We start from the raw sequence: 18,402 nt of genomic DNA, 5'->3' as shown, positions 1-18,402 counted from the left end.
TTGACAGTGTCAGGTTTAAGTTGTTAAAGCACAGATGAGTAGAAACTTTAAGGTGGTATCTATAAATGTAAATGGTCTGGTTAACCCAGTTAAACGGAGCAAAGTCATAACCAAATTGAAACGTGAAAAAGCTCAAATTATTTTTTTGCAAGAAACTCATCTCTCTCAGATGGAGCACGAGAAACTCAAGAAATATGGATATAGGAATACGTTCTATAGCTCGTTTAGATCGGGTCATAAACGAGGTGTTTCTATACTAATTCCTAACTCATTAAATTTTGAACTTATGACAGAAACTAATGATAAGGAAGGACGCTATGTCATGATAAAATGCAAATTAGAGGGCAACTTGGTTACGCTGCTGAATGTATATGCCCCACCGGGGAGCAACAAAGGTTTCTATAAATTCATATTTGGTCTGATAGCAGCGGAGTCTGAGGGGATACTAATCTGTGGGGGAGATTTTAATACTATTCTTAGTCGTGAGCTGGACACTACAAGCCATAGGGTGAACAGGACTCCACAGACAAAAATAATTAATGCTTCACTCACAGACTTAGGAATGTTTGATGTATGGCGAGATCTCCACCCATCTAAGAGAGACTACACCCACTATTCTGTTCCTCACTCTGTTTATTCAAGAATTGACTATCTTTTTATGTTTAGAGGTGATAGACATAGGATAATGGATTGTACTTTGGGAACTACTGACATATCAGACCACTCTGCAGTCTATATGACTTTACACTTGGATAGTAGGCCAAGGAACACACTATGGAGGCTTAACACAGGAATATTGAACAACAAAACAATTGTTGAAAGTATTAGGACCGAATTAAAAACATATATAGAGATTAATGACAATGGTGAGGTTAATCCAGTGATTGTTTGGGATGCCGCAAAAGCTGTGCTAAGGGGGAAAATGATTGCCATCACAGCAACACTGAAGAGGACGAAAGAACGCAAATATCAGGATCTAACCCAAAAATTGACATCTATAGAGCAACAGCATAAAAATACTCCAACTAGTCAGCTGCTACAGCAAATTAGGGAAACAAGAAAATTGATTGACAAAGTCTATAAAGATGACATTGAGAAAAAAATCTAGATTTTTACGTCAAACATATTATGAATCAGGCCCAAAGGCTACTAGATTATTGGCCAGAAGGTTGCAAAAGCAACAGACACAAAATACAATTAATAAGATTAAAGATCCCTTAACTGGAGTAGTGTCCAGTAATTTGGGAGATATAGAGAAGGCCTTTGAATCATACTACAAAAACCTATATACACACCCAGCGCAAATAGATAGTGAAGCCACTATTGCATTCCTGAGATCTCTTGACCTGCCCTCAATTGGCAAAATGCAGAACAAAATTATGACTGCAGAAATCACTATAGAGGAGTTAGACAGGACAATATCTAATCTTAAAACTAACAAATCGCCAGGTAGTGACGGCCTTCCAGCAGAATGGTACAAAGCTTTTCGCCAGGAGATCATGCCATTGCTGGTGGCCTCATTTAACTACACTCTTAGAGAGGGCATCCCCCCTCCCTCCTGGAGGGAGGCGACTATAACAGTACTTCCCAAGGAGGGTAAAGATAAGGAATTATGTAGTTCGTTTAGACCAATATCGATCCTTAATTTGGATTATAAACTGTACGCCTCCATTATCACAAAAAGATTAGAACAGTTTTTGCCAAACCTAATAAGCACGGACCAAACTGGATTTATATCTGGTCGCCAAACCCAGGATAACTTAAGACGAACACTACATATTATGAATCAGATTAAACAAACCAACGTTTATTCGGCCTTATTAAGTCTGGACGCGGAAAAAGCGTTTGATTGTGTGAGCTGGGACTATTTATTCTTGGTACTAGAAAGGTTAGGATTCAAGGAAGATGCAATTAGGTGTTTTAAAACACTATATACAAGACCCACAGCGAGAATAAAAGTAAACGGTCGGTTAACAAATCCGATCGCCCTAGAACGCGGTACACGCCAAGGTTGTCCATGTAGCCCCGCCCTGTTCGCGATTTTCATTGAACCGCTAGCCCAAGCAATTAGGGAAGACCCCAATATAACAGGTATTAATATAAAAGAAACGGAGCATAAGATAGCATTATACGCGGATGATGTCTTAATTTACTTAAAAAAACCCAGTCTGAGCCTCCCTAGACTAATGGACCTTATTGAAACCTATGGTCAACATTCGGGATACAAACTAAATATAGGAAAAACACAGATACTTACATATAACTATACCCCCCCAAGAGAAATAAAAGAAAACTACAATTTAAATTGGAACATGAAGTCCATAAAATATCTGGGAGTAAGGCTGACTAAGGACTTAACAAAATTGTATGAAGCAAATTACCAGCCCCTAAACACACAAATTAAAAAAGATATAGAAAGATGGTCATTAGCCCCCCTGGATTTCACCTCCAGAATAGACTCAGTAAAAATGAACGTAGTCCCTAGACTACTATATCTTTTCCAGTCCTTGCCGGTGGAAATCCCTGCTAAACAGTTTAACGAGTGGGACAGGATGATTTCTAGATTCATATGGAGCGGGAAAAAACCGAGAATTAGGTTCCGGACACTCCAACTCCCTAAAGAGAAGGGAGGCATGTCCCTCCCAAATCTGAAGGAGTATTACTATGCAGCGCAAATAAGACCTTTGGTCTGTTGGTGTGAAAGGGACTACGAAGCGAAGTGGAAGGACATTGAAGTGAAATCACTTGATATACCACTCCAGACAGTAATTGGTGATAGACAGCAGGCCAAGACCCTATATAGAAACTTAAACCCATTTATTGTACACACCCTACAGACATGGTTCAAAATTGTGAAACAATTCAAGTTAGAAAAAAGGATTAAGATCTTGAGGTGGTTTGCCTTCGATTTAGGATTTAAACCAAGAATGTATGATCAAACATTTAAGGAATGGGCTCTCCGAGGTATTACCTCATTCAGCACAATGGTAGAGAATGGAGAACTTGTGAGCTTTCAAACCTTGAAAGATACATACGGTTTGGATAAACACGACTTCTTCAGATACCTACAACTACGCCAGTACTTTCTAAAAGAGGTAAAGGTGTCTGAGCCCAATACCCCAATAGACAGTGTTATTCAGATATTCATTCAGGCATACAGAGACAAGATGAGTAAAACTGTGTCAAAATTGTATAATAGCTTTGTTCAGGCCAGAACTGACTCCACAAGTTACATTAAGACAAATTGGGAAAAGGAATCAAACATTGAAATAACCGAAGACGAATGGGAGAACATGTGCAGAACTCAATGTAGCTCGACTAATTCAAAAACATGGAGAGAATTCTGCTGGAAAAACTTGACTAGATTCTTCATAACTCCCAAAATCAAATCCCGACAAGTAGGCATAGAGCAACCATGTTGGAGACAGTGCGGCCAGAGGGAGGCAAACCACTCTCATATCTTTTGGAATTGTCCAGGAATTCAACGTTATTGGCAAGATGTTCACTCCACCATGCAGGTTATATTGAATTTTAAGATACCGGAGACCTTCTCCTATTTATACCTGGGTAACTTACCTGAGGAATTGGTAGGAGGAGACAGATATTTGATGAAAATATTTTTAGCAGCAAGTAAGAAAGCGATCACGCGTCTCTGGTATCAACAAGAACCTCCAACAAAAGAAAAATGGTTGGCCATTATAGGCGAAATATACACAATGGAAAGACTTACTTTTACTCTCAGATTACAGGAAGAGAAAGGTTTGAAGTACTGGGAAAAGTGGGACTTTTATATGGTAATGACGACAACCAGTGGATGATGTATTGATGTATAGTTGTAAAGAATATTCGCCATACCTATAGGGAAAGTAAGAGAATTGAGAACTCAGCATGTGAAAAGTATATTTTTGTAAAGTGACACTAATAATGCAGCCCGGGATTGTGTTTTTGTTATGTCTTGTTGTTTGTGATTGTTTGCTTGTTGTGAAAAACAATAAAAAGAAAGTTATAAAAAAAAAAAAATGCTTAAACAATAATGTTAGTGGTAGAAGGGAATTCATTTTGTGCAAAAATGGAAAGCTTGCCAATGTTCATGCGGCAGAATTGTTACAATAGCCGATAATCCATTTTCCTAATGATGAGTGACGTCAGACTACACCTCCCTATAATCATCTCTGCAATGGATTCTATATCAAAATAATAATATATATCAACCCCCCTTAACAAATAGTCTGTGATTGCTTCTTCAAGTCGATTCTACAGACGGACTGTTTCTATCATCGCAATTAAATAATTATAATGATAATAAATACGACAATTACGTTTTGCATTTATAGTCATGACTCAATGAGCAATCTGAGCATCACCGCTCTATGTACTGTGACCTCACGTCACTGAGAGCATCACCGCTCTATGTACTGTGACCTCACGTCACTGAGAGCATTACCGCTCTATGTACTGTGACCTCACGTCACTGGGAGCATTACCGCTCTATGTACTGTGACCTCACGTCACTGAGAGCATTACCGCTCTATGTACTGTGACCTCACGTCACTGAGAGCATTACCGCTCTATGTACTGTGACCTCACGTCACTGGGAGCATTACCGCTCTATGTACTGTGACCTCACGTCACTGAGAGCATTACCGCTCTATGTACTGTGACCTCACGTCACTGAGAGCATTACCGCTCTATGTACTGTGACCTCACGTCACTGAGAGCATTACCGCTCTATGTACTTTGATCTCACGTCACTGAGAGCATTACCGCTCTATGTACTTTGATCTCACGTCACTGAGAGCATTACCGCTCTATGTACTTTGATCTCACGTCACTGCGCTGCGTTCTGCCCGCAGGGATCCCGCCTCCCAGAGGAGTACTTCTGTATGGTCCCCCAGGAACGGGGAAGACGATGATTGGACGAGCCATAGCCAATGAGGTCGGAGCTCACATGACCGTGATCAACGGTCCGGAGATAATGAGCAAGTATGGTCATGTTTGTAAATGCATTCCATTCCATTAAATTCAATTAGATTTGCCATTGTATAATGAGCAAGGCACATATACAACGGAATTGTCTGTGTCAGAGACGGTACGGGGCAATCAATAAAAAAAACTATATAAATCATCATCATCACAGTCATCATCATAAGACACTTAAAATACCTAGATAAAAATATATTGTATATTGTAGTACATAATGTATTGCATCCTTGCTCATGCCCCTAATAGGCCTTATTTTATTGGGATTTATTCATTTTGGAGTATCTTCTGACTGAGGTAAGGTCTATCTTAGGTAACCTGCTGGTATCTTTTTAACCTAAAACATGCTTCTGTACCGATCACAGTGTCGTAGTTTACCGGACGTAAAACATGCTTTTTGTAAAGACACATATGTATATGGTATATACCTTTGATCTACTGACAGATTGAATAATTAGACATTATGCAATGACAAATATCAGTGATCTGAAGTCTTCTCCAAAGTTTAAATTGATTGGATAGTGAAGCATGAGGTCTTCCTGAACCTTCTCTTAAGCTCCATAGACACTGAGGAGAATGTTGACTCATGAGACCCGTGGATTTAACACCCTGCCCCCGTGAGGAACTGAAGTCACTGATTTAACAACACCCTGCCCCCGTGAGGAACTGAAGTCACTGATTTAACAACACCCTGCCCCCGTGAGGAACTGAAGTCACTGATTTAACAACACACTGTTGCCCTGTGAGGAACTGAAGTCACTGATTTAACAACACACTGTTGCCCCGTGAGGAACTGAAGTCACTGATTTAACAACACCCTGCCCCCGTGAGGAACTGAAGTCACTGATTTAACAACACCCTGCCCCCGTGAGGAACTGAAGTCACTGATTTAACAACACCCTGCCCCCGTGAGGAACTGAAGTCACTGATTTAACAACACCCTGCCCCCGTGAGGAACTGAAGTCACTGATTTAACAACACCCTGCCCCCGTGAGGAACTGAAGTCACTGATTTAACAACACCCTGCCCCCGTGAGGAACTGAAGTCACTGATTTAACAACACCCTGCCCCCGTGAGGAACTGAAGTCACTGATTTAACAACACCCTGTTGCCCCGTGAGGAACTGAAGTCACTGATTTAACAACACCCTGTTGCCCCCGTGAGGAACTGAAGTCACTGATTTAACAACACACTGTTGCCCCGTGAGGAACTGAAGTCACTGATTTAACAACACCCTGCCCCCGTGAGGAACTGAAGTCACTGATTTAACAACACACTGTTGCCCCGTGAGGAACTGAAGTCACTGATTTAACAACACCCTGTTGCCCTGTGAGGAACTGAAGTCACTGATTTAACAACACACTGTTGCCCTGTGAGGAACTGAAGTCACTGATTTAACAACACACTGTTGCCCCGTGAGGAACTGAAGTCACTGATTTAACAACACACTGTTACCCCCGTGAGGAACTGAAGTCACTGATTTAACAACACCCTGTTGCCCCGTGAGGAACTGAAGTCACTGATTTAACAACACACTGTTGCCCCGTGAGGAACTGAAGTCACTGATTTAACAACACACTGTTGCCCCGTGAGGAACTGAAGTCACTGATTTAACAACACCCTGCCCCTGTGAGGAACTGAAGTCACTGATTTAACAACACCCTGTTGCCCCGTGAGGAACTGAAGTCACTGATTTAACAACACCCTGTTGCCCTGTGAGGAACTGAAGTCACTGATTTAACAACACACTGCCCCCGTGAGGAACTGAAGTCACTGATTTAACAACACCCTGCCCCCGTGAGGAACTGAAGTCACTGATTTAACAACACCCTGTTGCCCCGTGAGGAACTGAAGTCACTGATTTAACAACACCCTGTTGCCCTGTGAGGAACTGAAGTCACTGATTTAACAACACACTGCCCCCGTGAGGAACTGAAGTCACTGATTTAACAACACCCTGCCCCCGTGAGGAACTGAAGTCACTGATTTAACAACACACTGTTGCCCCGTGAGGAACTGAAGTCACTGATTTAACAACACCCTGTTGCCCTGTGAGGAACTGAAGTCACTGATTTAACAACACACTGTTGCCCCGTGAGGAACTGAAGTCACTGATTTAACAACACCCTGCCCCCGTGAGGAACTGAAGTCACTGATTTAACAACACACTGTTGGCCTGTGAGGAACTGAAGTCACTGATTTAACAACACACTGTTGCCCTGTGAGGAACTGAAGTCACTGATTTAACAACACCCTGTTGCCCCGTGAGGAACTGAAGTCACTGATTTAACAACACCCTGCCCCCGTGAGGAACTGAAGTCACTGATTTAACAACACACTGTTGCCCCGTGAGGAACTGAAGTCACTGATTTAACAACACACTGTTGCCCCGTGAGGAACTGAAGTCACTGATTTAACAACACCCTGCCCCCGTGAGGAACTGAAGTCACTGATTTAACAACACACTGTTGCCCCGTGAGGAACTGAAGTCACTGATTTAACAACACACTGTTGCCCCGTGAGGAACTGAAGTCACTGATTTAACAACACCCTGTTGCCCCGTGAGGAACTGAAGTCACTGATTTAACAACACACTGTTGCCCCGTGAGGAACTGAAGTCACTGATTTAACAACACACTGTTGCCCCGTGAGGAACTGAAGTCACTGATTTAACAACACACTGTTGCCCCCGTGAGGAACTGAAGTCACTGATTTAACAACACACTGTTGCCCCCGTGAGGAACTGAAGTCACTGATTTAACAACACACTGTTGCCCTGTGAGGAACTGAAGTCACTGATTTAACAACACACTGTTGCCCCGTGAGGAACTGAAGTCACTGATTTAACAACACACTGTTGCCCTGTGAGGAACTGAAGTCACTGATTTAACAACACACTGTTGCCCTGTGAGGAACTGAAGTCACTGATTTAACAACACACTGCCCCCGTGAGGAACTGAAGTCACTGATTTAACAACACCCTGTTGCCCCGTGAGGAACTGAAGTCACTGATTTAACAACACCCTGCCCCCGTGAGGAACTGAAGTCACTGATTTAACAACACCCTGCCCCCGTGAGGAACTGAAGTCACTGATTTAACAACACACTGTTGCCCTGTGAGGAACTGAAGTCACTGATTTAACAACACACTGTTGCCCTGTGAGGAACTGAAGTCACTGATTTAACAACACCCTGTTGCCCCGTGAGGAACTGAAGTCACTGATTTAACAACACACTGTTGCCCCGTGAGGAACTGAAGTCACCGATTTAACAACACACTGTTGCCCCGTGAGGAACTGAAGTCACTGATTTAACAACACACTGTTGCCCCGTGAGGAACTGAAGTCACTGATTTAACAACACACTGTTGCCCCGTGAGGAACTGAAGTCACTGATTTAACAACACACTGTTGCCCCGTGAGGAACTGAAGTCACTGATTTAACAACACCCTGCCCCCGTGAGGAACTGAAGTCACTGATTTAACAACACACTGTTGCCCCGTGAGGAACTGAAGTCACTGATTTAACAACACACTGTTGCCCCGTGAGGAACTGAAGTCACTGATTTAACAACACACTGTTGCCCCCGTGAGGAACTGAAGTCACTGATTTAACAACACACTGTTGCCCTGTGAGGAACTGAAGTCACTGATTTAACAACACACTGTTGCCCCGTGAGGAACTGAAGTCACTGATTTAACAACACCCTGCCCCCGTGAGGAACTGAAGTCACTGATTTAACAACACCCTGCCCCCGTGAGGAACTGAAGTCACTGATTTAACAACACACTGTTGCCCCGTGAGGAACTGAAGTCACTGATTTAACAACACACTGTTGGCCTGTGAGGAACTGAAGTCACTGATTTAACAACACCCTGTTGCCCCGTGAGGAACTGAAGTCACTGATTTAACAACACACTGTTGCCCCGTGAGGAACTGAAGTCACTGATTTAACAACACACTGCCCCTGTGAGGAACTGAAGTCACTGATTTAACAACACACTGTTGCCCCGTGAGGAACTGAAGTCACTGATTTAACAACACCCTGTTGCCCTGTGAGGAACTGAAGTCACTGATTTAACAACACACTGTTGCCCTGTGAGGAACTGAAGTCACTGATTTAACAACACACTGTTGCCCCGTGAGGAACTGAAGTCACTGATTTAACAACACACTGTTGCCCCGTGAGGAACTGAAGTCACTGATTTAACAACACCCTGCCCCCGTGAGGAACTGAAGTCACTGATTTAACAACACCCTGTTGCCCCGTGAGGAACTGAAGTCACTGATTTAACAACACACTGTTGCCCTGTGAGGAACTGAAGTCACTGATTTAACAACACACTGTTGCCCCGTGAGGAACTGAAGTCACTGATTTAACAACACACTGTTGCCCCGTGAGGAACTGAAGTCACTGATTTAACAACACACTGTTGCCCTGTGAGGAACTGAAGTCACTGATTTAACAACACACTGTTGCCCTGTGAGGAACTGAAGTCACTGATTTAACAACACACTGTTGCCCCGTGAGGAACTGAAGTCACTGATTTAACAACACCCTGCCCCCGTGAGGAACTGAAGTCACTGATTTAACAACACACTGCCCCTGTGAGGAACTGAAGTCACTGATTTAACAACACCCTGCCCCTGTGAGGAACTGAAGTCACTGATTTAACAACACACTGTTGCCCTGTGAGGAACTGAAGTCACTGATTTAACAACACACTGTTGCCCCGTGAGGAACTGAAGTCACTGATTTAACAACACACTGTTGCCCCGTGAGGAACTGAAGTCACTGATTTAACAACACACTGTTGCCCCGTGAGGAACTGAAGTCACTGATTTAACAACACACTGTTGCCCTGTGAGGAACTGAAGTCACTGATTTAACAACACACTGTTGCCCTGTGAGGAACTGAAGTCACTGATTTAACAACACACTGTTGCCCCGTGAGGAACTGAAGTCACTGATTTAACAACACACTGTTGCCCTGTGAGGAACTGAAGTCACTGATTTAACAACACCCTGCCCCCGTGAGGAACTGAAGTCACTGATTTAACAACACACTGTTGCCCCGTGAGGAACTGAAGTCACTGATTTAACAACACACTGTTGCCCCGTGAGGAACTGAAGTCACTGATTTAACAACACACTGTTGCCCCGTGAGGAACTGAAGTCACTGATTTAACAACACACTGTTGCCCCGTGAGGAACTGAAGTCACTGATTTAACAACACCCTGCCCCCGTGAGGAACTGAAGTCACTGATTTAACAACACACTGTTGCCCTGTGAGGAACTGAAGTCACTGATTTAACAACACCCTGTTGCCCCGTGAGGAACTGAAGTCACTGATTTAACAACACCCTGCCCCCGTGAGGAACTGAAGTCACTGATTTAACAACACACTGTTGCCCTGTGAGGAACTGAAGTCACTGATTTAACAACACACTGTTGCCCCGTGAGGAACTGAAGGGTCTGATTTAACAACACCCTGCCCCCGTGAGGAACTGAAGTCACTGATTTAACAACACACTGTTGCCCCGTGAGGAACTGAAGTCACTGATTTAACAACACCCTGTTGCCCCGTGAGGAACTGAAGTCACTGATTTAACAACACCCTGTTGCCCCGTGAGGAACTGAAGTCACTGATTTAACAACACACTGTTGCCCCGTGAGGAACTGAAGTCACTGATTTAACAACACACTGTTGCCCCGTGAGGAACTGAAGTCACTGATTTAACAACACACTGTTGCCCCGTGAGGAACTGAAGTCACTGATTTAACAACACACTGTTGCCCCGTGAGGAACTGAAGTCACTGATTTAACAACACCCTGCCCCCGTGAGGAACTGAAGTCACTGATTTAACAACACACTGTTGCCCCGTGAGGAACTGAAGTCACTGATTTAACAACACACTGTTGCCCTGTGAGGAACTGAAGTCACTGATTTAACAACACACTGTTGCCCTGTGAGGAACTGAAGTCACTGATTTAACAACACACTGTTGCCCCGTGAGGAACTGAAGTCACTGATTTAACAACACCCTGTTGCCCTGTGAGGAACTGAAGTCACTGATTTAACAACACACTGTTGCCCCGTGAGGAACTGAAGTCACTGATTTAACAACACACTGTTGCCCCGTGAGGAACTGAAGTCACTGATTTAACAACACACTGTTGCCCCGTGAGGAACTGAAGTCACTGATTTAACAACACACTGTTGCCCCGTGAGGAACTGAAGTCACTGATTTAACAACACACTGTTGCCCCGTGAGGAACTGAAGTCACTGATTTAACAACACACTGTTGCCCCGTGAGGAACTGAAGTCACTGATTTAACAACACACTGTTGCCCCGTGAGGAACTGAAGTCACTGATTTAACAACACACTGTTGCCCTGTGAGGAACTGAAGTCACTGATTTAACAACACCCTGCCCCCGTGAGGAACTGAAGTCACTGATTTAACAACACCCTGCCCCTGTGAGGAACTGAAGTCACTGATTTAACAACACCCTGCCCCCGTGAGGAACTGAAGTCACTGATTTAACAACACCCTGTTGCCCCGTGAGGAACTGAAGTCACTGATTTAACAACACACTGTTGCCCCGTGAGGAACTGAAGTCACTGATTTAACAACACCCTGCCCCCGTGAGGAACTGAAGTCACTGATTTAACAACACACTGTTGCCCCGTGAGGAACTGAAGTCACTGATTTAACAACACACTGTTGCCCCGTGAGGAACTGAAGTCACTGATTTAACAACACCCTGCCCCCGTGAGGAACTGAAGTCACTGATTTAACAACACACTGCCCCCGTGAGGAACTGAAGTCACTGATTTAACAACACACTGCCCCCGTGAGGAACTGAAGTCACTGATTTAACAACACCCTGTTGCCCCGTGAGGAACTGAAGTCACTGATTTAACAACACCCTGTTGCCCTGTGAGGAACTGAAGTCACTGATTTAACAACACACTGTTGCCCTGTGAGGAACTGAAGTCACTGATTTAACAACACACTGTTGCCCCGTGAGGAACTGAAGTCACTGATTTAACAACACCCTGCCCCCGTGAGGAACTGAAGTCACTGATTTAACAACACCCTGCCCCTGTGAGGAACTGAAGTCACTGATTTAACAACACCCTGCCCCCGTGAGGAACTGAAGTCACTGATTTAACAACACCCTGTTGCCCCGTGAGGAACTGAAGTCACTGATTTAACAACACACTGTTGCCCCGTGAGGAACTGAAGTCACTGATTTAACAACACCCTGCCCCCGTGAGGAACTGAAGTCACTGATTTAACAACACACTGTTGCCCCGTGAGGAACTGAAGTCACTGATTTAACAACACACTGTTGCCCCGTGAGGAACTGAAGTCACTGATTTAACAACACCCTGCCCCTGTGAGGAACTGAAGTCACTGATTTAACAACACACTGTTGCCCCGTGAGGAACTGAAGTCACTGATTTAACAACACCCTGCCCCCGTGAGGAACTGAAGTCACTGATTTAACAACACCCTGTTGCCCCGTGAGGAACTGAAGTCACTGATTTAACAACACCCTGCCCCCGTGAGGAACTGAAGTCACTGATTTAACAACACACTGCCCCCGTGAGGAACTGAAGTCACTGATTTAACAACACCCTGTTGCCCCGTGAGGAACTGAAGTCACTGATTTAACAACACCCTGTTGCCCCGTGAGGAACTGAAGTCACTGATTTAACAACACACTGCCCCTGTGAGGAACTGAAGTCACTGATTTAACAACACACTGTTGCCCCGTGAGGAACTGAAGTCACTGATTTAACAACACACTGTTGCCCCGTGAGGAACTGAAGTCACTGATTTAACAACACACTGTTGCCCCGTGAGGAACTGAAGTCACTGATTTAACAACACACTGTTGCCCCGTGAGGAACTGAAGTCACTGATTTAACAACACACTGTTGCCCCGTGAGGAACTGAAGTCACTGATTTAACAACACCCTGCCCCCGTGAGGAACTGAAGTCACTGATTTAACAACACCCTGCCCCTGTGAGGAACTGAAGTCACTGATTTAACAACACCCTGCCCCCGTGAGGAACTGAAGTCACTGATTTAACAACACACTGTTGCCCCGTGAGGAACTGAAGTCACTGATTTAACAACACCCTGTTGCCCCGTGAGGAACTGAAGTCACTGATTTAACAACACACTGTTGCCCTGTGAGGAACTGAAGTCACTGATTTAACAACACACTGTTGCCCCGTGAGGAACTGAAGTCACTGATTTAACAACACCCTGTTGCCCTGTGAGGAACTGAAGTCACTGATTTAACAACACCCTGCCCCCGTGAGGAACTGAAGTCACTGATTTAACAACACCCTGTTGCCCTGTGAGGAACTGAAGTCACTGATTTAACAACACCCTGCCCCTGTGAGGAACTGAAGTCACTGATTTAACAACACACTGTTGCCCCGTGAGGAACTGAAGTCACTGATTTAACAACACACTGTTGCCCCGTGAGGAACTGAAGTCACTGATTTAACAACACCCTGCCCCCGTGAGGAACTGAAGTCACTGATTTAACAACACACTGTTGCCCCGTGAGGAACTGAAGTCACTGATTTAACAACACACTGTTGCCCCGTGAGGAACTGAAGTCACTGATTTAACAACACACTGTTGCCCCGTGAGGAACTGAAGTCACTGATTTAACAACACACTGTTGCCCCGTGAGGAACTGAAGTCACTGATTTAACAACACCCTGCCCCCGTGAGGAACTGAAGTCACTGATTTAACAACACACTGTTGCCCCGTGAGGAACTGAAGTCACTGATTTAACAACACACTGTTGCCCTGTGAGGAACTGAAGTCACTGATTTAACAACACACTGTTGCCCTGTGAGGAACTGAAGTCACTGATTTAACAACACCCTGCCCCCGTGAGGAACTGAAGTCACTGATTTAACAACACCCTGTTGCCCCGTGAGGAACTGAAGTCACTGATTTAACAACACACTGTTGCCCCGTGAGGAACTGAAGTCACTGATTTAACAACACACTGTTGCCCCGTGAGGAACTGAAGTCACTGATTTAACAACACACTGTTGCCCCGTGAGGAACTGAAGTCACTGATTTAACAACACACTGTTGCCCCGTGAGGAACTGAAGTCACTGATTTAACAACACACTGTTGCCCCGTGAGGAACTGAAGTCACTGATTTAACAACACACTGTTGCCCCGTGAGGAACTGAAGTCACTGATTTAACAACACCCTGCCCCCGTGAGGAACTGAAGTCACTGATTTAACAACACCCTGCCCCCGTGAGGAACTGAAGTCACTGATTTAACAACACACTGTTGCCCCGTGAGGAACTGAAGTCACTGATTTAACAACACACTGTTGCCCTGTGAGGAACTGAAGTCACTGATTTAACAACACACTGCCCCCGTGAGGAACTGAAGTCACTGATTTAACAACACCCTGTTGCCCCGTGAGGAACTGAAGTCACTGATTTAACAACACCCTGTTGCCCCTGTGAGGAACTGAAGTCACTGATTTAACAACACACTGTTGCCCCGTGAGGAACTGAAGTCACTGATTTAACAACACACTGTTGCCCCCGTGAGGAACTGAAGTCACTGATTTAACAACACCCTGCCCCCGTGAGGAACTGAAGTCACTGATTTAACAACACACTGCCCCCGTGAGGAACTGAAGTCACTGATTTAACAACACCCTGTTGCCCCCGTGAGGAACTGAAGTCACTGATTTAACAACACACTGCCCCCGTGAGGAACTGAAGTCACTGATTTAACAACACCCTGCCCCCGTGAGGAACTGAAGTCACTGTGTGTGGCTACTTTGAAAACGATGGAACTAGGCTTCATCTTGATATGGGATTTTGAATCCGTAAAACTAAGCTTGAATACTAGGGGCAGGATCCACAAATCACCTGCACGGTGATTGATTGATTGAAAAGTTTATTAACATATTGCAGAATGGGTACAATACAGTACGGCTCAATACACACAATTGTTAAGGGGATGCAGACCAGAGAAAGACTTTCGTCTTGTTTACATCAGGGTCCCCCATTTTCAATTCATAATGACTTGTAAGTAAGGGTGCAATTAGCACCGTGCAATCCATTCTTTGTGGATCCCGCCCTAGGTGTAGGAATGTGATTCAGTCTTATTCATTATTGATAATTATGAACACAATAGACTTGTGTAAAATAATCAAAATCCAATTGAATGTTTAATGGCTTTAATGACTGATTACACCATTGATATGTAATTGTCCTGTATTTCCAGGTTCTATGGTGAGACAGAAGCGAGGTTGAGACAGATATTTGCTGACGCGACTCAAAGGTAATGTTTGAAGCCTAAAGGTAGAATCTGTAATGCTGTCAAATAGTGACCTCTAGGCTAAAGAGCTTGGTACTACAGTGGGGGGTTGGAGTTAAGTGGGGATGGGGGGAGAGGTTGCTATTTCTGGCCACACCTCATGCTCTACCAAGAGAGGTCTGCAGACATTCACACTGTAATAAGTTACTAAACTCCAACACACCTCAGACTCTATAGAGAGGTCTGGACACGTTCACACTGTAATAAGTTACTAAACTCCAACACACCTCAGACTCTATAGAGAGGTCTGGACACATTCACACTGTAATAAGTTACTAAACTCCAACACACCTCAGACTCTATAGAGAGGTCTGGACACATTCACACTGTAATACGTTACTAAACTCCAACACACCTCAGACTCTATAGAGAGGTCTGGACACATTCACACTGTAATAAGTTACTAAACTCCAACACACCTCAGACTCTATAGAGAGGTCTGGACACATTCACACTGTAATACGTTACTAAACTCCAACACACACCTCAGACTCTATAGAGAGGTCTGGACACGTTCACACTGTAATAAGTTACTAAACTCCAACACACCTCAGACTCTATAGAGAGGTCTGGACACGTTCACACTGTAATAAGTTACTAAACTCCAACACACCTCAGACTCTATAGAGAGGTCTGGACACGTTCACACTGTAATAAGTTACTAAACTCGAACACACCTCAGACTCTATAGAGAGGTCTGGACACGTTCACACTGTAATAAGATACTAAACTCCAACCCACACCTCAGACTCTATAGAGAGGTCTGGACACATTCACACTGTAATAAGTTACTAAACTCCAACACACCTCAGACTCTATAGAGAGGTCTGGACACATTCACACTGTAATAAGATACTAAACTCCAACACACCTCAGACTCTATAGAGAGGTCTGGACACATTCACACTGTAATAAGATACTAAACTCCAACACACCTCAGACTCTATAGAGAGGTCTGGACACGTTCACACTGTAATACGTTACTAAACTCCAACACACCTCAGACTCTATAGAGAGGTCTGGACACATTCACACTGTAATAAGTTACTAAACTCCAACCTTCACCTCAGACTCTATAGAGAGGTCTGGACACGTTCACACTGTAATAAGATACTAAACTCCAACACACACCTCAGACTCTATAGAGAGGTCTGGACACATTCACACTGTAATAAGTTACTAAACTCCAACACACCTCAGACTCTATAGAGAGGTCTGGACACATTCACACTGTAATAAGTTGCTAAACTCCAACACACACCTCAGACTCTATAGAGAGGTCTGGACACATTCACACTGTAATAAGTTACTAAACTCCAACACACACCTCAGACTCTATAGAGAGGTCTGGACACATTCACACTGTAATAAGTTACTAAACTCCAACACACACCTCAGACTCTATAGAGAGGTCTGGACACATTCACACTGTAATAAATTACTAAACTCCAACACACACCTCAGACTCTATAGAGAGGTCTGGACACATTCACACTGTAATAAATTACTAAACTCCAACACACACCTCAGACTCTATAGAGAGGTCTGGACACGTTCACACTGTAATAAGTTACTAAACTCCAACCCTCACCTCAGACTCTATAGAGAGGTCTGGACACATTCACACTGTAATAAGATACTAAACTCCAACACACCTCAGACTCTATAGAGAGGTCTGGACACATTCACACTGTAATAAGTTACTAAACTCCAACACACCTCAGACTCTATAGAGAGGTCTGGACACATTCACACTGTAATAAGTTACTAAACTCCAACACACACCTCAGACTCTATAGAGAGGTCTGGACACGTTCACACTGTAATAAGTTACTAAACTCCAACACACCTCAGACTCTATAGAGAGGTCTGGACACATTCACACTGTAATAAGTTACTAAACTCCAACACACCTCAGACTCTATAGAGAGGTCTGGACACATTCACACTGTAATAAGTTACTAAACTCCAACACACACCTCAGACTCTATAGAGAGGTCTGGACACGTTCACACTGTAATAAGTTACTAAACTCCAACCCACATCTCAGACTCTATAGAGAGGTCTGGACACATTCACACTGTAATAAGTTACTAAACTCCAACACACCTCAGACTCTATAGAGAGGTCTGGACACATTCACACTGTAATAAGTTACTAAACTCCAACCCACATCTCAGACTCTATAGAGAGGTCTGGACACGTTCACACTGTAATAAGTTACTAAACTCCAACCCACATCTCAGACTCTATAGAGAGGTCTGGACACGTTCACACTGTAATAAGTTACTAAACTCCAACACACCTCAGACTCTATAGAGAGGTCTGGACACATTCACACTGTAATAAGTTACTAAACTCCAACCCACATCTCAGACTCTATAGAGAGGTCTGGACACGTTCACACTGTAATAAGTTACTAAACTCCAACACACCTCAGACTCTATAGAGAGGTCTGGACACATTCACACTGTAATAAGATACTAAACTCCAACACACACCTCAGACTCTATAGAGAGGTCTGGACACGTTCACACTGTAATAAGTTACTAAACTCCAACCCACATCTCAGACTCTATAGAGAGGTCTGGACACGTTCACACTGTAATAAGTTACTAAACTCCAACACACCTCAGACTCTATAGAGAGGTCTGGACACATTCACACTGTAATAAGTTACTAAACTCCAACACACCTCAGACTCTATAGAGAGGTCTGGACACGTTCACACTGTAATAAGTTACTAAACTCCAACACACCTCATACTCTATAGAGAGGTCTGGACACATTCACACTGTAATAAGTTACTAAACTCCAACACACCTCAGACTCTATAGAGAGGTCTGGACACATTCACACTGTAATAAGTTACTAAACTCCAACCCACACCTCAGACTCTATAGAGAGGTCTGGACACGTTCACACTGTAATAAGTTACTAAACTCCAACACACCTCAGACTCTATAGAGAGGTCTGGACACATTCACACTGTAATAAGTTACTAAACTCCAACACACCTCAG

At 43.9% G+C, this 18,402-nt stretch overlaps 1 protein-coding gene across 1 annotated transcript in view; it reads left to right on the top strand.

The window, feature by feature from the left end:
* LOC311248556 (ATPase family gene 2 protein homolog A-like) overlaps positions 1-18,402 on the top strand; it is a gene marked incomplete at both ends in the record, with an annotated part of 62,028 nt that overhangs the window by 24,117 nt on the left and 19,509 nt on the right. Inside the window, 2 exons of the mRNA XM_084339419.1 lie at positions 4,854-4,983; positions 15,288-15,344. Coding sequence (XP_084195545.1) covers positions 4,854-4,983; positions 15,288-15,344 — 187 coding nt within the window. The remainder of the gene's footprint in view (positions 1-4,853; positions 4,984-15,287; positions 15,345-18,402) is intronic.

This window comes from Notolepis coatsorum (genome assembly GCF_963971535.1).
Source record: "Notolepis coatsorum genome assembly, contig: SCAFFOLD_794, whole genome shotgun sequence".
Taxonomy (NCBI): Eukaryota; Metazoa; Chordata; class Actinopteri; order Aulopiformes; family Paralepididae; genus Notolepis; species Notolepis coatsorum.
The sequence above is the reverse complement of the archived record's forward strand: the minus strand, read 5'-3'. Positions and strand labels throughout refer to the sequence as shown.